Raw genomic sequence first — 25,242 nt, forward strand, 5'->3', positions numbered from 1 at the left:
TTTTTTATAAAGAAGAACAAAGTTTTGGCATGTTAATGATTCTATGTGGAAACATAGTGGGGCAGTGGGTAGCACTGTTGCCTCACAGCAAGAAGGTCACTAGTTCGAGCCCCACAGTCATCTGGGTCAGTTGGCATTTCTGTGTGGTGTTTGCATGTTCTCCCAGTGTTCGCGTGCGTATCCTCCAGGTTCTCCGGTTTCCCCCACAGTCAAAAGACATGTGCTATAGGTGAATTGGGTAAGCTAAATTGTCCGTAGTGTATGTGTGTGTCCTGGTCCTCCAGGTTGGGGATTGAGCATTGGGCTAACAACTCACCTCATAAAACTAGATGTTACGAACACCAGTATGTTCGGCTAAATTATCAACTTTGATATAAAAATGGCCCTGGGAGTAAGGAATAATTCTATTCTCTTACCCATCCCATAATGTTAGTAAATTATTTTTTAACACACAAGCATCATTTAGTGGCAGCTATAAAACTGTACCATCTAGATTAAACTGTAACCCTGAACGGTTCCAGCCAGTTTTTAATCCTGCCTCAGTTTACTATACCATATAAATATTGATGGATTACAGCAGAGACTATGATGTGGGTGACACTTCCTCCATATTTTATTCTTAAATGTGGAGTACTACTATGATGGCAGTATATTATATAAAATAGCAGCCTATGATATAAACAAAAAGCAGTAATGTACATTTTGAGTTATTTAAGGCACATTTATAATATAAATATGGTAAAAGAGATACAAGAACTGTTAGAATCTTTAAAAAAAAAACGGTTTAAAGCAGGTTAACTCCATGTTTAAGGAGCCGCTGACGGGCTTTTCTGGGTAATGAGAATGCACTGTCCTGCGATCTGGACTTCCAGAGTTTCTGACAGGCGTTCCCCTGTTGGAGAAAGTATGTTTCCTGGGCTGTGCTGCGGGTCGCATACACTGCTGAACCAGCATTCCTGGATGACAGAACACAAATGGTGTATATTTAGTTCAACTGACCTGTTTAAAGGTTTAGTTAATCCAAAAAAGAACATCGAGTCATCATTTGTTCACCTGATATTTTTCTTTTTTTTTTTTTTAAGTAATGTACATTTTTCTTTTATTCATACACCGTAAAAAGTAGGCATGCTCATTTCGGTTCATTTTGCCAAGCGACAACTGCCACTCGTTAACTGAAAATTAACAGTAATATTAAATTGCTATTTAATAATAATAATAAAAATTTTTACGTGTCTATTTGTGTCTGACATTAAATATTGCGTTTTAAAATACTGATTTATTTTAACAGGTGAACAGCAGCATACAGAACATCTTCACGCACCTTCATTGTTTCCAAAAGCATAGGAAAAAGAATAAAATAAATAAAAAGAATAAAATAAATAGGCCTGCCCTAGATATTTTTCACTTAAATGACAAATTTAGATCACAAAACGAAAACACTGACTGTATATATGCTGTTTGTCCAATCATGTGTTTTTATTTCTTCCGTCAAATAAAAGTAGCAGGCTACCTCAAATCGATTGCCCCACGGAAAATAGGACTATGCATTTAATTAATGCTCCACTGTTGTTATTATTTTATCATAAACCTCTGTCAACATTTTTAATAGAAGTCATTAAAGATTAAAAGTAATGTCTTGAGCATCTGATTTTACCTTAGAGCTTCTGTGCTTTTATTTCTTCTCTCATTCGCGGTTCATGTCTACGCGCTGCGTGTGATGAAAGACAATGACGAGGCTCGTATGTTGACTTTTTGTGAAGTATAGGCTACTATAGCATATAACAATTTTGTTGCATTTATTGCATTCATTTGCATACAGGTTTCATAAGCTATAAAATGAAAGCCTCAGTTTGGTGTGGAGTTATCATTACGCAAAAATCAACAAAATCTTTGGATTTGTTTGATTGGTAGATTACGCTATGTAGATTATTTAAAAAATGTATATTTTATAAGAACTATTATTAACTAATTTTCCAAATGAAAAAAAGGTTGGTTTTTTGGCTGTACATCAACAGCCTATATGTTGAATTTATGATACAGATCCAGGACAGAGGCGATCAGCATCAGCGCTGGTTTGGCATCAACCTGTCTGTGTCAAAACTGTGACCAGCAATATCCTTCTTTCATTTTGCTTCTTTGACAAAATATGTCTGTAGGCACATGTGGTTGCACGTGTTACCATCCTGCTAGTTAACAATTATGTTTTGCACATTTGGGGGTCGATCATACAGAACACGATTTTCTGTTCCAAAACGCAAGGTGCACCATATTGCTTTTTTTGTAGACAAGCGTGCTCTTTTTTTTTTTTTTAATGTTACCAGTAAACGACTGAATCAGCTGTGTATTATGCGTAAGTGTTGCTGCCGATGTTGTTACAATTGTAATATATAATAATATTGTGATATTCAAGATTTGTAAAGTAATACAGCTCTGGATAACTTGAAACAGCGACACTCGTGGCTGTTAGTAGACCATTCAAAAGGTGCACCTCTCAACGCAAAAAGCGTGCTTGCTATGATCGGCCCCTTATGCAGTCAAACTTTAAAAATATATAAAATAATGCTTTTTAATCATTTAACTTATACCATTAATCTGTTAAAAATGCACCCTTTTGGTTAACGGTTAATCAGTTATTTTGAGCATACCTAGTAAAAAGCAATTGGCTACTTGAAGTAAGTAAATCTGTTGTAACTTGAAACTCTTAAGTTGACTTCATTTTTATAATTATGTATTCATTTACTTAACTTTTAAGTCATGGATTTACTTACTTTTTAAAGTATCGTCAAATAGTCACTTTAAAATCAATGGCTTTACTCACGAAGTAAAGTCAACGAATCACTTTAAAAGCAATGGATTTACTCACTTTTTAAAGTGAAGTCAACTAATCGCATTAAAATTAACAGGTTTACTCACTTTAAAGGGCACCTAGGTTAGCCCTTTTTTCAGATTTAATATAAGTCTTTTGTGTCTCCAGAAAGTGTGTGTAAAGTTTCAGGTCAAAACACCCATCAGATTTTTTATTATACCTTTTATTAAATTCCTATTTATACATTTAATCACTGGGTGGCGGTTTTGGTGTACTCCTTCTTTAAGGCTAGTCCTCCCCGCCCACCGTTTCTACGTGCCTTAATCTCCTCCCTCGGCAGCATCAGACAACAGACAGACTTAAAGGAAGCTGATCCTTTATGTTGCTAAATTGAAAAAAAAAGGACTGGGGTGTGTTTATATCACCCCAATATGACGGTCTATACACCATACATGCACATATGTCTGTCCAAACAGCTTGTAAAGTTGATTTTTCACCATAGGTGCTCTTTAAGTAAAGTCAACTAATTGCATTATAATTAACAGGTTTACTCACTTTATGTAAAGTCAATCAATCCCCATAAAATCAGTGGGTTTACTCACTTTTTAAGTCAACAAATCACTTTAAAAGCAACAGGTTTGCTCAATTATTTAAGTCAACTAATCACATTAAAATTAACAGGTTTACTCACTTTTTAAAATAAAGTCAACTAACTGCATTAAAATCAGCAGGTTTACTCTAAGTAAAGTCAACTAATCGCTTTAAAAGCAACAGGTTTACTCACTTTAGGTAAAGTCAACTAATTGCATTATAATTAACAGGTTTACTCACTTTATGTAAAGTCAATCAATCCCTATAAAATAAGTCAACTTAATTAATCACTTTAAAACCAATGGGTTTACTCACTTTTTAATTAAACTAATCAAAAAGTTTACTGACTTTTTAAAAGTAAAGTCAACAAATCACATTACAAGCAAAAGGTTTACCCATTTTTTCCAAGTAAAGCTAACTAATCGCTTATTATGGTGTTCCACAAAAAGAGAAAATTCTCCTGCTCATACATAATACAAGTGAACTGGGTTCAACTTAATGAATAAAAGTAGCTTAGAATCTCATGCAACTTCCCATAGAATACCCGTTTTGGCAGTTTACTATGTAGTTTGGTGAAAAACAAGCTGAAATATAAGATATTATTTAAAAATATATAGTCTATATAACATATATTGTGAACAACTTTGTGTGAATGAAACCCTAACCCGAATGAAACACGGCAGTTCACTGAGTCACTAGAAAAAAAGTGCTCCATTTTTATAAATGAAGATTAACAACAAATGAAGCTTTGATTCTTCCAATCAGAATGACAGTCAAATGTGGCAACTTATTGTAATAAACACAAAGTATTATATATACATATATATACTGTACCTCAATGAATGATGTATTTTGTATTTATCCTAATTTCTCACAACTTGTTTGTGTTTTTGGGTGTTCTGGGTGAGCAGGGTTGTCAAGAGTACCTGATATATACCATATACCTGATGAACACTTGGAATATACAACACGTGTTGCATGGGACCACTCGTACATACTTTAGCATAATTTAAAGTTTAATTCTGGTTGCATTCACTGAATTTTTATCTTCTTTTGTGGTCCAAAAAATAAAGGCATTAGAACAACACTACAATGAGAAAAATAATTGTGGACCAACTGTGCCCTAAAAACAAACACTTATTAATTGAACACCTTTCTTATTCAGAGATAAATTCAACAGTTAATCAGGGAATACAGACAAAATACACATTAAATGATTCACAATCATACACTAACCTGACAATGGCCTCCTGTAGTGTGTCTAAGTGTGAGAAATGTGAATGAAGCAGTCCTGTTGCCCTCAGAAAGGCACGATCCTGGGGTCCGACGGAGCGTCCACACACATTAGCTACAGAACAAACAGAAGTCAATAACTCATGTAGGAAAATACACAAACAAATAGACTGAATTTAGTGCAGATCTTTAGTCATTGTATAATAATGATAAGCCAGGTTAGCATCATAACGTGAAGCAAATATTTTAAAAGTTTAAAAATCTCAAATTAGGTCTATTTCCATGAAGTTAGAGCAACCTAATGTAGTATTGGTAACCTAGTAACCAACAGTAAACATGGCAGGCATGATTGGTAATGTGGGCGTAATGTTCGGTACGTCAAGTTTATTCGACAAATGTATTTACATTTCCCATTATTTGCATTAACAGTTTTTCGCCAAAAGTCCCAAACCACCTCAAGCAATCATAAAAACCTTTTTTGTGTCACTTAAGAGATTTTTATTTGAAATTTGGCATTTCAATCAGTTGTTTCTCATGCAATACTTTAAATTGAGCATTACTATAGCGTGATTAAAAACTCAGTAATAGTTGATACATCATACAGGACTCACTGGTGAGAGTATTTTGAATGCAGTCGTAGTGGGCAAATGTGTAGGGCCCCGGTGGGCCAGGGGTCCCTTGTGAGGTGTTCCTCAGGTGAGCCTCAAGTCCATTCAGAGATGCTAAGCTGCTGTGTTGCTGCAATATCAGTAGAGAAAACACACTTTTATATCAAAAGATCATGCACGATCAAAGCCCCAGTCAGATCCCACGATTTGTCACGGTTTCGGCGCGATTTCCTTGGCGTAGGGTGTCGTAGGGATTCGTAAACAACAAATGGGCGCCATGACACAAGATTCAATCGTTTCTTCTTGTGTAATGTGGCATATTTCACGACAACCAACACCATGTCTGTGACACCTCATGACACCATTGCAGAAAGTCTAGCATGTTTAATTTTTTTCCCTGTTCTTCATGACGAGTTCTTTCACATTGGTGACTGGACAATAGCAGGACATAATTTCTTGGTTATATCCGCAGGTGCTGTTGTTAATCCATGAGTCAGGTAATCAAATAGGCTGCATATTTACTTATGGGTGGGTCACGGGTAGATAAGATCAATCATTGGTTAGGCAAACTTAAACTACTTTCTCTAAATTATTAAGGTGTTTTGAGCTAATTTTATTTGACAGACTGGCACAAATATGTAGACATCTCCATTCTCACAATGAGTTTCTGAGTTCTCTCAGCCTTCTGACCAAGTTTGTTATTTCAAGGTAATCTGGCAACACATTCAGTGCTGCGAATACACTGTAAAAGCATGTCCTGCTTATTCAAAATACTCGATTAATTAAATTGAAACTCACCAGCAATGGATGATTTTTTTCATTAACAATAAAAACAGTTTAATATAGCTTTCTCTGAAACAGAATATTTCACTTAAATTTTATTTAGGCTAGATTTGATTTTATTAAACAAACCAGTTTGTGTTTTGGCGTTGAAGCATATAGCGGACTGAATTTGAAGCACTTAACCTCTATTCTTGTTTATCTACTAGATAACTGACCTACAAAAATACATTAAAATTAAGATACAAATTATACAAAATGAAATCCGTTTCACAAAGATTTTTTTTTACGAATTATATTTTTGTTTGTTCCAAAAATAAGGATTTAATTAATGCTCCACTGTAACTGTTGTACCACAAACCTCTGTCATATATATATAATTTTTTTTTTTTTTAATATGTCATTATTTTAAAGATTAAGGCCTGTCTGAGAATCTCATTTTTTCTCTGTGTAAATAGCAAATAGCGCTTGTCTGAGACGTCACGTGATGACTGATCGTGAAGGAACATGTAGTCTGGCACATTTGCTACTCATGACAAGTCAAGATTTTATCAAGACAAAAATTGCATAATTGGACATAGTGACTTTCGTAAGCAGCAAAAAATCATGTGATCTGATCGGGCTTAAGATTGGAGCCCAACAAACATTTGTTATTATCATTAGTGTTTTTAATTATTTTTAAAGGAATTGTCTTTCATAAACAGGAAGTTCAAAAGAACAGGTAATGTGGATTATGCGATTATACCTAGGATATGGGTTATTTACTAGCAATATAACAGCCAGATTCAATTATTCTGCTTATACTGTACCACATACAAAGACATTTTACATATGTTATATTTCAAGATATAGTCAGGTTAACATATTAAAATATTCTTGTGTTTAGGAGTCATTTTTTGTGGATGTAATGGGCTAATTCCAAAACATAATTTTAAAGCGAGTAATGGAGACTTGCGTCATTAACAGCAGACTAAGGCAGTTATTAATATAGTTATGTGAGAGAAATCAATCTTTGCTTCTGTAAAATGTGCATCTCTACTAATAGCAGAACTGAAAGATGCTTCAAGAACAGCGAAACGAGAGTGGGAGAAAGAGAGACAGACAGTTTTGAAGTCTAATTTTGTGGGAAAAACAAGCAAGTAATTTTTTTATAGTGATGCACTGATCTTATTACACACGTAGTCACTGATTTCAAAATTCCATCCTTTAAATTTGACAGAATTAAGAAACTCATAAAAGTTTAGAACCACTTGGGGAAAAATAAACGGAGAGTAAATTTAATTTTTTTTGATAGTGAACTATCCCTTTAAAATTGATTGCATAATTTTAAAATTCTAAAATGAATAATAAAAAAAGAAAGTAGTTTGATGTTTGGAGAGATCACGACCCCCAATTTTTACAGAACAGCCCTGGTATTGCAATACATCAAGCCTAGTATACACCAAAACATAGTATAGCACTGAAACTGCACTTCTAAAGGTAATGAATGATGCGCTCTGCTCCCTTTCTGTACCTTTGTTACTCTGCATTGGCTCTTGACACCGTTTCCCACGATTTACTTATTTCTCATCTTTCTTATGCGAGTACACCTGCTGCTGTTCTTTCTTGTTTTCCTATCTATCTGACAGACAGTTCTATATCCAAATGAAGCAAGGTGTTCCTCAGGGATCTGTTTTTGGCTCATTATTATTCATCATTTAAATACTACCCCTGGATCAAATCTCATTCCTACATGGCTTTAATAACTGTATGTTGATGAAATTCAAATGTACTCCATTTGTAGGGCTTCTTCTATGAATGATGAGGTAAAATAATTGGCTAATATCAAATATTTTTTATCTTGTACTGTAAAAAATCCAGGTATTATCTGAAAACAAATGTTCAATTACTTTGCATTACTAAGCTCTGCTGTTTCATTTGAACTAATTAGTGTTTCATTATACTACGGGGCAGCTGATTGCTTGATTCTGATTGGCTTATGAACATTGTAAGGCAGGGGTGGGCAAAATTAGTCCTGGAGGGCCGGTGTCCTGGACAGTTTAGATCCAACTCTAATCAAGCATACCTGTTTGTAGATTTCTAGTGATCTTCAAGACATCGATTAGCATGTTCAGGTTACAGGGTTTCTGCAAGTTTCCTCAAATCTCAATTTAAGTCGTTTTAAGACCATTAAGACATTTCCCATAATTCTGATCAAATGCAGATTTGTACTACGGCGTATCACTGTTCATGCATATCCGCCATTAGCCTGTGCACACCTGCATGCATGCCGCAGGTTCACATGTACATAAGACAGTCACAGTTGCAGTAAAATCAAATGCTGAATTTAAACTTTTTAAAATCCTGAATCAATATTGAAGTTACTCTTGCACGCTGGAGGAAGGACGACACCATGGCTGAAGTATTACTGTTAGACAGGTAATGTTCTGTTTTAAAACTCTTTTAGTCACACAGAGCTGATGTAGATTGTGTTGTGTTATGAATGGGCTATATGCACAGAAGTGTTGTTCAGCCACTGAAATCTTCCGGCGAAAGACTATTTTCAGCTTCATAAGGGACATTTTACAGCATCAATACTGTAGATTTTTATTTAGTTTAACAACAAAACATAAGTCAATAGGGTTATTCCTCCTATTCCTGCTTTACTGAGCTGAAGTTGGTTTTATATTCACATTGGTTCATTTTCAAACCAATGACAGCCTCCCTATACTGTTTACCATGCTACTCTGAATATTCGCTCTGAAATAGCATGCAAGTATGGCTTAGTAATGAGTGTAATTCCTGCACGCCACCAGCCAACCACTAACTACATTTCTAACTGGCGAATGACATGAGCTAGTGGGTTATCTGGTGTCATGTCGTTAGGCGTGCGTTCGCGATTTTGTGAGGCGTGGCTTTGAAACACAGTCCCTCACCTGCCTTCCAAAGATAATATGCTAACCGGTTAGCATTTTGGCTTTTTAAGACCCAGCAGACACCCTGGGTTAGTGTTGGAGCTGAACTATGCAGGACACCGGCCCTCCAGGACCGGGTTTGCCAACTTCTGTTATAAGGTGTGCAGTTATTTTCAGATCAAAAGTAGTTCCAGGCAGGTCTTAAAGGCATTACAGTTCCATATCACTCTGCTGAATGATTTCAGTTATTTCACCTCCTAAAACTATCACACAAAAACATATTAAGAACAAAAAAACGGACAAATATCTTGAAATACTCAACACCTGAACAGTGTCTTTAGGTGTGTTTTCCACAGTATAAGCAAAATAATTGACTCCAGAAGTATTAGTAAATAATACACACCGAAGTTGGTGAAGCGACTATTTCTAAGTTCAGAATTCACTAAATCTGTTAAAACGCCTAAAAATTGGCCTAGTCTAACAAACTCTCATTTATTAATAAAAATAATCAATGGTAAGCAGAAAAAAATATGCTGTTCGACTACTGTAAATCAATATTTACATAGTTTAATAGTAGTGAATGTGTCATTGGCTTATGTGTGGACCATTTCTAGATTATTAAACAACATTTTTTTTAAATCTCTTACTGGCCACAAACCCATGCACATCAAGTATAACTCGATGTAAAATGTAGCAAACATTGCAAACAGATGTACACTTCTCACCACTTCTTCTCTGGCTGCTGGGTCTGTGTTGAATTCGGGCTCCACCAGCAGAGCCAGAACCAGGCCTCGAACCCTATGCTGGTATAATATCGAGGGGACTAGCAAGGGGTCTTCCATGGTCTCATTTGGTGAGGGCGTACTTGTGGGCTTGTATTTCTCCTGATGTCTTCCGTCAACCTCTTTGCTCTTTGTTCTTGCTTCCGTTTCTCCTCGCAATTTGCCATTTTTACTGGTCACAGTTTCCAGTTGATCTGCTGTACTTTGAATCTGCTCATCATTGTCTGAAGCGTGGTTTTCATGACAGTTCAATGCTTGAAAGCCATTAGTGAGGGCTTTGATCTCTACACTCTGGACGTCCTGGTCTGAATTCAAACCTTCGCTTTTGGATTCGGACTCAGAGTTTGAGTCGGTGTCCTGTTTTCTGTTCAGACTTCCTGTCAGACTTTGTTCTTTTATTGCAGTTCGTTGGTCATGTGACTCGGGAGTTAAGTACTCTGATTGGTTGAGGAAGTTGGAGTGTAGGGGAGTGTTCACCCGTGAAGGAGATGGACTGAAGTATGGTTCATCCGAGAGTGAGGAGCGAGGAGATGATGGCATCGTTTGATAGGATACTGGAGGACACTGAGCAGCGTCTAAACTTGAGGAGTCAGTATCTGAGGTTGGGGTGTCCGATAAAGTCCGGGACAGGCGAGACTTGCGGGGTTGGCAGGGAGGTGGATTGCAGTTAGACCTGAAAATACAAATATGTAAGTAACAATATTTACAAAACACGGCTGTCCAAAAAGGTTTTGTTGTTGTGAGAGGATGAAAGACGAGGAATGTGGGATTGACACTTAGTGGTTGAACTAGGTATTGCAGTCCAAATTCAAAACAGTGGAGATGGCCTTTTTTCAGCTGAAATGTAATTGGGTAAACTGGCTGTGGGCAAAGTTACACAGACCAAAACAAAAACAGACATACAGGAACAGACATTTTCAAAGGACAATAACCGACTTTATCACTGTTTTACAGATAAACAAGTATGTTCACTTAGTCTGTTTCTTTAATATCTGCAAACATTTCCTATGTTTATGCTTTAGAGGAGTCAAAATCTTACATACTCAGGGCTCGAAATTAACTTTTTTACTTGGTAGCACCGGGACTCCCAACTCCCAACTAATTCGGAGCACCAGAAACAAATTAGAAGTACCCACCAAAAATGAATGAGCACCACTGCAATTTATTAAGGGATTTATTTTATTTGAAAGCAACATTAATTAAGACTACCAAAAACCAGAAACCACTATCTAACTAATTCTGTGATGACTTATCACAGAATGTCTAATAACTATTAAATATTAATGATGACGATGATGACAATAATGACTTGAATGTGCTTGAAAGTGAGTTATATGCTATAAAAAGTCCTACTCTTACTTTATGAAAAATACATCTATGGTTTGCATTAAACAAAAATGAAGCTTTGCAGAAATACTTTTTTTGCACGATTGCTTTTATATGCATGTCAATTTCATAAGTAATATGTCTGCTACAAAACAAAGATTATATTAAATCATTCAATTCAAGGCTGAAAGCTGCAAAGTAGTCATTAGTAACTAAGTAGAAAAATAATATACATCTCAGGAAAGAATGGACAATAGAAAGTAAGAAAAGTCTCACTTATACCACTCTTTAAAAGTTTTGATCTCGGCTGACAGATCAACATTCACCACATGATCGCTGTCATTGGCGGCATTATTTGTAACTTTAAGTGGGGTTTGCAAACCTGTGTACATTTCACTCTTCAGCCGTTTGCATTTCCTGCGGTCACAAAAGCTCCCTGTCATCTGACAGCGGAAAGTCTTAAGTGATTGACAGCTAACATGAACCAATATAGCGGCAGGGCGATTCAGCACATTTTTAGAAAAAATCAAAACAGGTCGCACTACAACCATTATATGCAGTCGCACAAATGCTCCCAAATATATTATGAGGTCACATAGATAAAATTGCGGGTGCAATTTCGAGCCTGATACTGTACTTTTAAAGTCTTTATTCAGATATTATATATTAAATTATAATATAGCAGGGGTTTTCAAACTGTGGGGCATCTTTCACTAACTTTGAAGACACTACTGACTAAGCTTAAATGGACATCTGTAATCTAGTTATTTGACTTTAACTGCAGTTTGGCAGTTTCACTTTCACTCATGAACATTTCATTCATGCCCCCGTGACAAACTGGGGTATTCGACGCAAATAAAGAGTAAGAACTGGTGAGAGTGTTATGGAATTTGAAACCGCATGCCAAATGGAAAGAAAAAAACTTCTGCATTTCGTGATGTGTGTGTCTGTGGTCCTTTACTGACAGTCGCATGTGTGGATCTTGTTGGAAAATATGATGATAAGTCCTACATGACGGTAATAGTTTAATTGCGGTGTTTACTTCAATAATACCACTAATATATGCATAATCCATGTCTTAATTCCATTTCTGTTTAATTTCACTTTAATTGGATTACGGTAATCAAAAGTCGCTGTTTACATGGTGACTCTTAACCAAAGTACTGTATTAAAAATATGTAAAAATAATATAAAAAGTACTGGTATCCATGTAAACATGCTCAATGTTCCACTCAACCACACCGTCAGGGTTCTGCGAACTTGGCTTTGCAAAGCAGCATTTTCTGTATGCAAGTAAATCAAAAGGAAGTATGCTATGGCTCACGCTTATTGACAGTGGAAGATGATTAACGGTTAGTCGTGTCAGGAATCTAACTTAAATCCAACTCCTCACAGAAACAGGCTCAGCCATCACACTGAATCAGTTAAGCTATATATTTAGTTTTCAGTGTAATTAATGCTACGCACTTTAAACGTAGCAAGTAATATGTGAATGATGTTTGCACATGCTCGGTGGAGGGGGAGGCACGAGTGAAATTGGCCAAACCTGGTGGGGGCGTGTGTCCTAAGAGGTTGAAAAACCCTGGTATAGACGTTTACAATGTTACAGAAGATTTCTGTTTTAAAAATATCATTAGTACCATTGCAGAGACAGGAATGCTAAAAGTGTTTTTATCAGTGGGCAAGGCCCAATTATGTAATAAGATCATTTCAAAATTATATAAGGGATTTTGCGAATCTGTACTGGACAATACACTATATGTTAGAGATAAATGGAAAGTGGAAGGAAGTCTGAATATCTCAGATAAGGATTGGGGAATATTTGTTCAACTCAATGCAAATGTACCAGCTCAGCCATGTGGAGAGAATTCTGTTGGAAGAATGTTCTAAGGATTTCATCACACCATCACAGAAAATACACAGCACAAAGGGCACTAGCTGCTGGAGAATGTGTGGGGAAAAAGTAGCTAATCACTATCATGTTTTTTGGGATTGTCAGAAATTAACCCCATACTGGAAAGAGATTAAAATACATTTAGATGCCATTTTTGAAGTAGAGATTGACTTTACTTGTGAATCTTTATATTAGGTAATATACATGTAGATGGATGGATTAATAAAGACAAGAAACTGTTATTTATTCTTCTGGCAGCTAGTAAAAAAGTAATTACAAAAAGATTTTTTAAATTAGAGTCATCTAAAGTTGAAGAATAGATTGATACAGTGCACACTATATTTGAAATAGAAAAACTTTCTCATTAAGAACACAGACTGAATACTTTTTTCTAATTGGGACTAAATGGATTGAGTATATTTCACCAATATGCCTGAATATTTCTTGAATTGTAACTTTTAAATGTAATATTATGTGTCTAAATAAGTATCTTTTCTTCTTTAAAGGAAAACTTTTAAAGGATTTGTAGCTCTTTCTGTATGAGAGAATATGTAAGTTATATATGTATTTTGTTTTGAAAACTCAAAATAAAAAAGAATAATAAAATAAAAAATATGATTAGTACTTTGGTGACAGTAAGATAATAATATAATGTAATAACTGTACTGATATAATTATAGTGAAAATAATTGTACATATATGTGCATATGTAAAAAAAATAATAATAATAATCAATGAATCCTCAAAGAACTTTCAAACTTTTTGCAAAAAAGCAAAGCAACTGTTTTCAACATTTACAATAACAATAATAAGAAAGATTTCTAAAGGCTCATGTGACACAGAGGACTGCAGTAAATGTTACTGAAAATGATATAATAATTACATAATATTATAATTAGATTTCAAAGCATATGAAAGCAGAACATTTGTTTAATTTTAAAAAACAGCTCAGAGTATTAATGTTAACCATATTTTTTTTATCAAATAAATATAAGTTTGGTGAGCAAATAGACTCATTTTTAAATTTTTGCATCGTAATGAACTATTTGGAAATTCTCTGCATTAAGGATTTAAAGAATTTAAACAAAACATCCAAAATAAGCTCTAAAAATATACAATTTTATTTGAAAGAAATGTTATCAGACCATCATTTTACTCAACTTCATATAAAAAAAAAAAAGTAGTTTCAAGTAGAATTTATTTGTACCTGTATGCTCTTTCCACTGGTGGCGAGCGGAGCATGTTCAGCTCAGTGGGCGTCAAATACACCTGTGTGGTCACTGTGATGGACGCCGCTGATCCCACAGATGAGCTCAGGCCATTGACTGACACACGGTTATCCTGTAGAACCACGAGACTCACATCAATATAAGACTGTGTGCAGTATGTTCAGCATCAAAAATCATCATGAATATGATTTTAACCTGGCTGTATGTTTGCGTCTCGTACACCATCACTTTCACTGTGAGCGCAGGAGGCATCTGAGTACTCACAACCCTGAATAACATTAACATAAAAATGACAATAGATCGAAGTCTCTCTAAGTTACTATAGCTACTTACAGTTATCATGTTTTGGTGTAAATGTGAATAATAGAAAGCAAATTGCAGCTAGAAGGCTCACCTGCCTCTGTAGAGAATACAACCTGCCAGAACGAGAGGACATCGCTGACATGCCTGAAGAATGAGCGCAGCCTTTAGCAATAACAGAGGATCAATCTGAAAGGACAAGCGACAAGTGGAAAGTATATATATATGGTGTGTTCATATGCATTATACACAATTATTAAAAATACAACATTAAAAACATCTCTGCTTGTTCTGTTTGTCGAGTATAATTTTAATTTACTGTATAATTCATTGAAAAAAAAAGCCCTTGTGAGAAAAGTAGGATTCTCTGGTGGCTTGAAGATATCTCCACTCACACCTCCTAGCTAAAATAAACCACTTGTCTACATCTTTAGTTGAGAAGATTGAATCTACACCGTTTTAAATATTTTTTGACACCTGAAGTCTGATTACTTTGCATGTGTGTATTTCAGAATACATCATTAAAAGACTGGGATCTCAAACTTGTGCAACCTAAATAAGCCTATAAATAATGATGATTTGCATGCATTTATTAATCCTTCAATGCACTGCATTCAAATCTGAATTGTAACCACAGATACAGGGACACTGGAGCGTTTTAATGCCACTACTCATCGGCAGATCGCTCATATGTCAACTTATAGACAAATCAGCTGATCAACGTGACTTTGAAATACTTAAGTGTACCTGTACCTATGGTTACACTCAGTAAACAGCGGTGAGTTTAGTGAACTGATGACCTTCACGGCCAACCACAGTCCTTTTTGTTGAGCATGTGAACCTAATGCCAAATCAGCTGTGTTTACGAACGTGCTCAAATGTTGGCGGGGAATAGACGTTTTTAAAATTTCAGTACATCTAGTAATGAAACATGAAGTTTTATGAGTAAATTATTGATTATTAATTCATTAAATGAAAATGAGACAAAAATGTTAGATTTATACATTTACCATTATCAAAAACTGTAGTAAAGATTGGTTTTTTTACAGTATTGAATATTGAACTTTTTTAAATTCCTTTTTCTTAATTTTTATTAAAATTACAGATTTTAAGTTTAGTTTGTTAAACCTAAAAGTTTCTTCCAGTACTGTTTTTGTAATAAATGGAGAGCAAATGACATTTGTCTCCTCCATTTTTGCTGATCTGAAAAATGGTTCAACCCGTGACACAAAAACCGTAGTGTGATCTGAACCCTGTGATTTATGATCCGTTACAACACTACTATGTAGATATCAGAGAATAATTTAACAGAGCCAATGCACACTATGGCACCTTTAAATTAACTCATTAAATTGACAGCTCTATTGTTTACATACAACCTCAAATCAGAAAGGGTTGTGACAGTATGGTAAACGCAAATACAAAAAGTAGTGATATCCAAATTTGCTTTGACTTGTAGTTCATTGCAGACAATATGAACACATTTTTTTATTTATTCACGTTTTCCATATTGTCCCAACTTTCAGAATCGGGGTTGTATTACAAAACCGGTAAACACCCATTATCATGGAGTGGTTTTGGCAAATTTTCTATTGCGACTAAAAGACTCGTTTAAACTTGTTTTGAGGTACATTGCTCACTTAATAAGTGCATGCGCCTTACAATAATTCCACTCTTACTTACATATGTGGAGTCGATGGTCCTCAGGCAGCTGAAGATACTGTGGAGCTCAGTGGAGCCGCCCTGCAGGTGATGAAGATATCTGGCCCATCGCAGAGCCAGTTCCTCCTGACTGTACAACTGCGTTCAGGTAGAAACACAACACAACATATTCAACAAGAATCAACGCTGAAAAGAGTCATCATTTTTTTAAATATATGGAAAAGTACAAAAGAAAAGCATTAGATTATTATAAACGCTTTAAATGTCAATTTGACCAATTTAATCAATCAATTCAATACAAACATTAATTTATTTCTTTTTAGATATCAAGTTATCAAATTTCAAATCAAATTTTAGATGTAAATTTTTTGACGCCAATCTCACAGAGTTTTAAAAGGGAATGCAAAGTTTCTTAGTCTTTGAGAACGAGCATAAGGTTTCTAAAAGGGAAAAATATCTGTGAGAACGCAAAGTTTCTCATGTATATTCAAAACATTTTGGAGAGAATGCATAGTTACTGAAACACAAAGGTTTCATGAGTCACCCCAAAGCTCAGGGATGATAATGTTTTTGCAAATACAATGTTTCTTATAGAAACATAAAGTTTGCTAGCAAGGGAAGTGCAAAAAAATTGAGAGAGAACACAAAGTTAAATGGGGAATGTAATTGTTTTTTTTTTCCATTATGAGTGAAAAAATGGTAACACGATATAGAAAAGCAAATGTTTTACAGTAACCACACTATTTCTCAAAGAAAATCGAAGTTTTGCGAGCAAATCCAATGTTTCACAAGGGAACGCAAAACATTTCTAAGAGATTGAATGCTAGCTTTCTTGTCATTGTCATTAAAAGCATATACAGGGATAGTTCGTTATTTTCTCATCCTCCACTTGTTCTGAACCTGTTCTTTCTTCTGTTAAACACAAAGGAAATTTTAATAAAAAATGTTTACGGGGGGAAACAGAGATTGAATTCCATAGTATTATGTGTTCCTGCGATGTATATCAATGGTTTCTTTTTTTCCAGCATTCTTCAGAATATCATGTTTTGTGTTCAACAGAAGAATGAAATTCATAAACGTTTAAAACCACTTGAGTGTGAGCAAATGATGAGGAAAACATTTTTGGGTGAACTATCCCTTTAAACGTTTTTACTATAATCAAAAAACTATTTCCATTAAAAATATGTATTCATGCAGAAATCATAACCAGGGAACAGAACACTGTAGACTGTGATGCTGCACCTGGTAGCTCTGCCGCACTGGCCCATTGTAGAAACAGAAGAGGGCAATCAGCTGGTCCAGGACGTCACATATGCTCACATCAGGAATTTCCACTGAACAGCTCAATGCCTGAAAACCAGAAAAAAAACACTTAAAGGTGTTGTACAACCGCTAAAACAGCAGACAAAATCCTTGCTTACAGCCAAAACAATCGATTTCAAAACCCTGTCTGGAGGTAGACTTAGGTTTTGTAACAGAGCTCATGTCCTTACATAAGTGGGATTCTAAAACTCCAGGTACATTTTATTTCCAAAATCATTATTAAATGGTTATTTGTGTATTACTTTTAATTTAATTGTCAATGTCATTGTTATGGATCACATGATGTTACTAGCCATAACAATATAATATCTTCTGCAAAAAAAATTCTTCAATAGATGAAAATCTTTATGTATTGTTGTCCAAATTAGTTTATTTTTGTGCATAATAAAATTAGTCTATTTAACTTTTGGTAATACTTCATGAACTAAACAGTCATTATGCTAATTCAGCAACATTAAATTGTTTAAAAAGAAATTAAATATCTCCCAAAACGATGTAAAATACTGAATTATTTAAGTTGTTTTCTGGAAAAACATCAAAACAAACACAGAATTTAACCCAATTCTGTTATTCACAATTTCATTATTGCCATGTGCTCTTGGCATTTATGCTAGCAAGAGGGATTTGTGATTAAAAGTTTAAAATTGTTACCATCCAACTCATGTTACTAACATAACAGAGTTGCCCATATTAGAAAGAAATCTTTTTTTTTGTAAAAAGTAAAAAAAAAAAAAAAGGAAGTCACTTTTGGGGAATTTGTGATTTATTAACAACTGAAAGAATTTATTATAGCAAACTGCAAAATGCATCACCAATTACAGAATAAAGCCAAAATGTCTCTCACCCAAAGAAAGTTATCCTTCATTCGTACGGCATATTTGCTTTTGCGCAGACGGAGCAGACGTACGGGAGATGAGGACAGTTCAGACACACAGCGACACACACCGGCCAACTGTCCACAAAGCAGCTCTTGCTGGTCTATCGGTGTCTGTAACAACACACACTGTGTTATACAATGGTCATCTTCTAAAATAACCATGACTAAATACTGCATTCTAAAGAAACATCCCACTTTATTTTAAGAAATAGGATACATTTACAAGCCTCCTAGGGTTAAACAGTTGCGTTTTAAAAGATTCAGCCATCTCAAGGTGTGACTCTTAAGTAGTTACATCATGTACTAAGACCAACGGGAAATGAAAAGTTGCTATTTTCTAGGCTTATATGGCTAAGAACTATATGTAATATCAGTGCCTAGAGCAGCCATGGTACGGCAGCAAAGTTCCTTGCCAGAAAGAAAGCATAGTTCCTAGCCACATTGATCTAGAGAATAGGAACTTTTAATTTTCCATCAGTCTTAGTAAACAATGTGACTACAGTAGAGTCAAGAGTCAAACTCTTCTTTTTTTAAATTAACTGTTATTTAAAGTTATTAGCAAAATGCTAATGGTCTATAGTAGTCAACGTTTGAAGTGGATCAAAACCTTCTGTCAAAGTTGTCCTAAAACTATCGAATAACACCTATTCTTGTCTATGGTCAATTTTGACGAAATATTTTCAATCCACTTCAAATGTTGACAACTGTAATCCGCTTAAATTATCTATGCTAAGCTAAGCTAAAAATGCTCCCACAAGACCGAAAGATCAGCTGAATAAACTGCTTAAAATCAGACTATTCCTAAAGAAAAAGTGGAGTGCTCATTCAAGGTACCACTGCTTTTTTTACCCTTTTAGAAATCATAATGATTCAATATAACAGTATTGGAAGGCTTACATCTTCGGGATAGAAGTAATAAATGCCATCTCTAGTCAGGTCACCTTCCTCCTGCACTTTTGAACTGTCATACAGAAAGAAACAGGATCTGGAAATAAAACCAAACAGAAACAGTTAGTTGTTTTGTTTCTATCAACCTACCTCCTTGCCTTTCAGACTTACTGATACAACATGAAGAAACTAATGGAATAATCTTGAGGATGATATTATCTGCAAGCATGTATAATATGCTGGACAATGAGCGTTCTGTTCTCTGTGACGGCAATGATGGGTCACATCGTAAGAATGCATTTCTAAAGAAAGGTTAAATAGCTGCATGCATGTTGGATTAAAACCACAAACTATCACTTTGTTTGAAGAAAGGAAAAAAAAATTACACACTAATATAATAAGCTGAATATTACTCTCACCGTCTGGAATCGGCCAAAACAGCGCTTTCAGCCATTGGTGATCTGTTGATGGAGATGTTTTTAGTATCTGAATTCAATTACTTGTACAAATGTTATTTACATACATTTAAAGAGAAAATTATTATGAAATGTTTATTATTTTTCAAATATTACTGATGTAAAATATGGGTATAAGTAAATGTGAAAGTCATTCAGTGTAACATACATGACATAAATAATTATAATATGATATAAAATTTAATCATATATATGTATACTTAAACTCTAAAAAATGGACTGACAGTTTCAGTTTACTATAATCTTAAATTCTAATTTATATGACATATGTTTCTGGCATATATGTGAACTTATCTTTCTGGCATTTATGTGGACATACGTTTCTGGCGTATATTTGGACATATTTGTTTCTGGCATTTATGTAGACATACATGTGGACATACGTGTTTCTGGCATATATGTGGACATATAAGTTTCTGGCATATATGGGACATATATGTTTCTGGCATATATGTGAACATACATGTTTCTGGCATATATGTGGACATATGTTTCTGGCTTATATGTGGACATGTATGTTTCTGGCATATATGTGGACATGTATGTTTCTGGCATAAGTGGACATATATGTTTCTGGCATATATGTGGACATGTATGTTTCTGGCATATATGTGGACATGTATGTTTCTGGCATATATGTGGACATGTATGTTTCTGGCTTATATGGTACATGAGTTATACATGTAGGGGACATATATGTTTCTGGCATATATGTGGACATGAACATTTCTGGCATATACGTGGACATATACGTTCCTGGCATATACGTGGACATATACGTTCCTGGCATATACGTGGACATATACGTTCCTGGCATATACGTGGACATATACGTTCCTGGCATATATGTGGACATATACGTTCCTGGCATATATATGGACTTATATGTTTCTGGCATATATGTGGACATGTATGTTTCTGGCATATATGTGGACATGTATGTTTCTGGCATATATGTGGACATGTATGTTTCTGGCATATATGTGGACATGTATGTTTCTGGCATATATGTGGACATGTATGTTTCTGGCATAAGTGGACATGTATGTTTCTGGCATATATGTGGACATGTATGTTTCTGGCATATTTGTGGACATATATGTTTCTGGCTTATATGGGACATGTGTTATACATGTAGGTGACATATGTTTCTGGCTTATATGGGACATGTGTTATACATGTAGGTGACATATATGTTTCTGGCATAGATGTGGACATATGTTTCTGACATATATGGGACATATAGTTTCTGGTATATATGGGACATATAGTTTCTGGCATATATGGGACATATATGTTTCGCGGCTGTTCAGACTGACACTGACAAAAGGAGTCATGGTGTTTGTTTCTTTTAATGACAGCAGTAAAAAAACAAAAATTATTTTAACTGTACAAGCTAAAAATAACATTTATTTTCATCTTTTTTTTTTATCCACAAACTGTGCAGCTTTTGTCACTGCTGTGTATCTTGGGCTTAATTACTTACTAAATAAAGTATACTTTTATACTTGACCTTTACTTAAGTATACTTCATTTTCCTAAGGGAGTATTTACTGACTTACCAAGATCCGTCTTGTACAGCCAGGGGGAGTATTGCTGTTCTGACAGCCAAGTTGAGTCAAAGCTAGGATTATTGCAGCTGATATTGTGCACCAAATCTAATGCTTTAAGCTTTATAATGCATTGAGCACATTTTCCCTCAAAGTATGAACCTTAGAAGAAGATCTTGTCTTAAATGAAGGATGCTGCATTTAATACCTTAAACGCGTCTCGTATAACCATCTTATAACTAGGTGTGAACATGTTATGGCCAGAAGCAGCTTTACAGAAAATAATTTATCCATTCATTTTACTCTGGCTTAGTCCCTTATTTATCAGTGTTCCCCACAGCGGAATGAACCGCCACAGAAAATACTATAACACAGATATAAAATTTGTTATGAAAAATTACAATGCAATTTGGAAACATCGCAATTGATGAAAGAATAATTCAACATGACTCAATCAAGAACAAGTTTGGAGAATATGTTTGATGTATAAGAATTAAAATGCACACCTATAAATCTAATTATTCTTTACTAAAAGGAAAGAGGTCTATAAACTACTGTTTATAGCAATGAGTGTATTACAAGAATTTATATTATTAAATATTCATGTTAAAAAATAAAGTTGTATTTATCTAATAATTTCAGCTAGCTTTTAGTGAACTTGCAATATTGTCAAAACACAACTTTCAGTTGTTATATGTGTAAAAAAGCCTAAATACATGCAAGACCATTCAAATATTTTGCTGGTCTCCAACTAATGACAGCAGATCACTCAGAGATAGAGGGATTTGCACTTGCGATATTTTTGCTGCTCTATTCATTTAACCAAAGAAATGTAATGCTTAGAACATTACTGTGACTCCCGCAATCTGTTGTCTTGCTCATTCACTCTCATCGCCATGATTTATGAGTATTTTAACTCATTTTGGGGGGTCACAGGGCCGGTATAAATTTGCGAGTGGTGAGAACGAGTCTTCGAACTTGTGTGTATTCCTACTGTGAAATTACCACATCAAATGTGACGTGCTAACATGGATGCAGCTCATTAGAGTGAATCTGATTAATGTTAACCCCACATCTAACTATCAGGCACCTGTAGGGTTAATGCGTTCGAGTAAAACATATACAAATAAAATGGACCGGGTGCTTTTTAAAATGAATGGCGGTAAATGAAAGTCAAACCGGTGAGCCGTCTGACAAAAAAGTCCTCTTCTGAATCAAATCAGCAGGATGCCCTTCTAGATCTTTCACTCACCTTGAAGACACTACTGACTACGCTTACATGGACATCTGTAATCTAGTTATTTGCCTTAATAGACAATATTTTTTTATTAAGGTGTTTAGATGAAGTGCTTTCATGTAAGAGTTTCCTGTAAGTTTGGGTGACTTTAACTGCAGTTTCTACTTTTACTCATAAACATTTCATTCATGCCCCGTGACAAACTTTTTAAATGATCAACTCTGTTACCATCAAACTCATGTTACTAACATAACAGAGTTGACCATATTATAAAGAAACCATTTATTTTGTTTAATGAAAAAAAAGGAAGTGACTTGTGTTTGTCAATCAGTGAACTGAATAACTTGAATAATTATGAAAACATTTTAATTAAATATGATTTATATTTTTAATAAGATACTTGAATACTTGAATGAATTTAACATTTTATTGTAACATTTGTGAATAAATGTTTTCATTTTTTTAAATTTCCTATTACAAAATAATTATGACATAATATCATCAAATAATTCTTGTTCTAAATATCTCTGACAATATTTTGTACATAAACTATTGTTACACTGAATGACAACATTAAATGTTGCATTAAACTTGGTTTCTTAAAACAAATATAGCAAAATAGTACATTTATACACAAGTTTACCAACGGAGGTTCACACATTCAGACTTTCTCTTTAATAATATAATTTCAGAAAAGTATTCATTGAAATTATATTAACAGCTACAGACCATCAAAGTACACCATTGTTCACAGTCAATTAAATAGTGCTAATGTTGTTTTAAGTCATACTTGCATGTATTTTCAGTCAGAATACTCAAAGTACTGTGGTAAACAATATAAGAAGCTGTCACTGAACGAATGTGCGAATATAAAACCAACTTTACCTCAATAGTTTACCAATCTTATTAGAAAAATTTCAACTAAATAATCATAAGAAATAACAACCGAATGTGTAAATATAGTCAGTTATTTGGATATTCAACTCCTGTTAGATAACCTTAGATAAGAGTTGTGAGGTCGAGCATCTCGAGTGTTGCTGTCAGGACAAAGAAAAGAAAAGAAAAGAAAAGAAAAGAAAAGAAAAGAAAAGAAAAGAAAAGAAAAGAAAATCGAACTTTTGTGCTGCAAAATGCAGATCAAAGTATTCATTTTCTAAAGACATTCAACATTAGGTAAGCTGCAGATTTGTTGCTCGTTTACATCAAATGCACGACAACTTATGTGTGCACGAGCTAAACAAGCAGCTTTGCAAACAAAACAAAACGGTAAATGATCTTCCTTGACCAAACAAGAACCGATACGAGGACCGTTTTGACTCACCGTCAGAGACTTGAATGGACAGCAGATAAACTTCACTGGTCACAATCTTCAGCTTCAGAATTCATGAATCTACTTACACCGCCTTAATCACTCTTAAAGACAGCTATGAACATCTTACAATTAGCCAAACATTTGCTCGACACTACTATGAAAAATGACGCTTCATGATGTTTCATTAAGCCACAATATTTGGTTTTTGTGGAATGTGTGTCACAAGAGTGAAGTCATGTGAGTGTGTCTTGACAGTACGGCACGCCTTGAGGGACAACCGCTCTCCATTTCAGTCTTGCGTTCTCAGTGAACCGTGGTGTAGATTTCATATACTGCAAGTACACTGTAAAACCCAAAATGTTGAGGTAACTCAAACAATTTAAGTTCAAAAACTAATCCTAATGAGTACTGGGAACTTAATTTATTTACGTAAACGAAGTAATTTGAGCACAGTAAAACCCAATAAGTTAAGGCAACTCAAACCGTTTGAGAAAACCGATTGCTACAAACCATTTGAGTAAAAAAAAAAACGAATCTATACGAGTACTGTGAACTTACTCCATTTGAGTTAAAAAAACTAATCTATATGAGTACTGTGAACTTACTCAACTTGTGTTAAAAAAACTAATCTATATGAGTACTGTAGCGTACTCCATTTGAGTTGAAGTAATGAGGTATTTAATTAACTCATTACCTTTAACACTGAGTTCAAAACTCTTCAAATGAGTAGAATATTTATATTTAAATTAATAAATTTTCTAAGGATTTATAAATGTTTATTTTAGCTGGTTTTAAAAGTAGTAAACAATATTGAAGCAGCAGTTATTAACAATTTGTGATTTTAACCAATATTTTGAGCATAGAAAATCAGTTATGTTGTTAATTTGAGGTTATCATCTCAAAAGTTCAGTAAGATTTTGCTTGGGCACAGTACTAAATTTCCACCGTTATTTGTTGACAATAGGGATGCTGCAATCACGATTTTTGCAGCCGATACAGAGTACCAATTCCTTGTCATTGTGATTAGCTAATACCAAGTCCCGATTCTGATGCATCAAGCTTTATATAACTTTGCTATTGCATAAGCACATTTTTTCCGCTATGTATGAGATCTCGCTTTACCTAAGAGAATAAATTAAGGATCTTGCATACATGTAATGGCCAGAACATAGGTCTCAAACTCAATTCCTGGAGGGCGGCAGCTCTGCAGTTTTGCTGCAACCTTAAAGCTGCGGTCACACAGCACTTTTCTCCCCAGACTTCCATTCATACGCACGCAAATGCATCAGACCGGAAAGCACAAGCCACACAAGCTCGTGTGACAAGTTTTCAGTTTGCTGCATTGGAAAGTACAAGCTTGGTGAATAGCATGCTTTTTTTAATGTCTAATCATTTTATTTAATCCCGCCCATTTTCACAGCACCGTACGACAGAATTTTGCACTCACAAACTCTAGCCTGATCGCAGCATAATC

The 25,242-nt window shown here is 34.8% G+C and overlaps 1 protein-coding gene across 1 annotated transcript; it reads right to left on the minus strand.

Moving 5' to 3' along the window:
• Positions 1 to 591: 591 nt before the first annotated feature.
• Positions 592 to 24,016, minus strand: hps4 (HPS4 biogenesis of lysosomal organelles complex 3 subunit 2). The gene is given in 15 exon segments (XM_056463288.1): positions 592 to 858; positions 861 to 891; positions 893 to 956; positions 4,634 to 4,745; positions 5,242 to 5,368; positions 9,638 to 10,367; positions 14,122 to 14,255; positions 14,339 to 14,411; positions 14,538 to 14,632; positions 16,127 to 16,243; positions 17,348 to 17,455; positions 18,273 to 18,416; positions 19,203 to 19,290; positions 19,613 to 19,654; positions 23,778 to 24,016. Coding segments are annotated over 14 exon segments (1,932 nt in total). The 5' UTR covers positions 19,648 to 19,654; positions 23,778 to 24,016; the 3' UTR covers positions 592 to 784.
• Positions 24,017 to 25,242: the final 1,226 nt, after the last annotated feature.

Source organism: Danio aesculapii, chromosome 8 (genome assembly GCF_903798145.1).
Source record: "Danio aesculapii chromosome 8, fDanAes4.1, whole genome shotgun sequence".
In the NCBI taxonomy this organism is placed as follows: domain Eukaryota; kingdom Metazoa; phylum Chordata; class Actinopteri; order Cypriniformes; family Danionidae; genus Danio; species Danio aesculapii.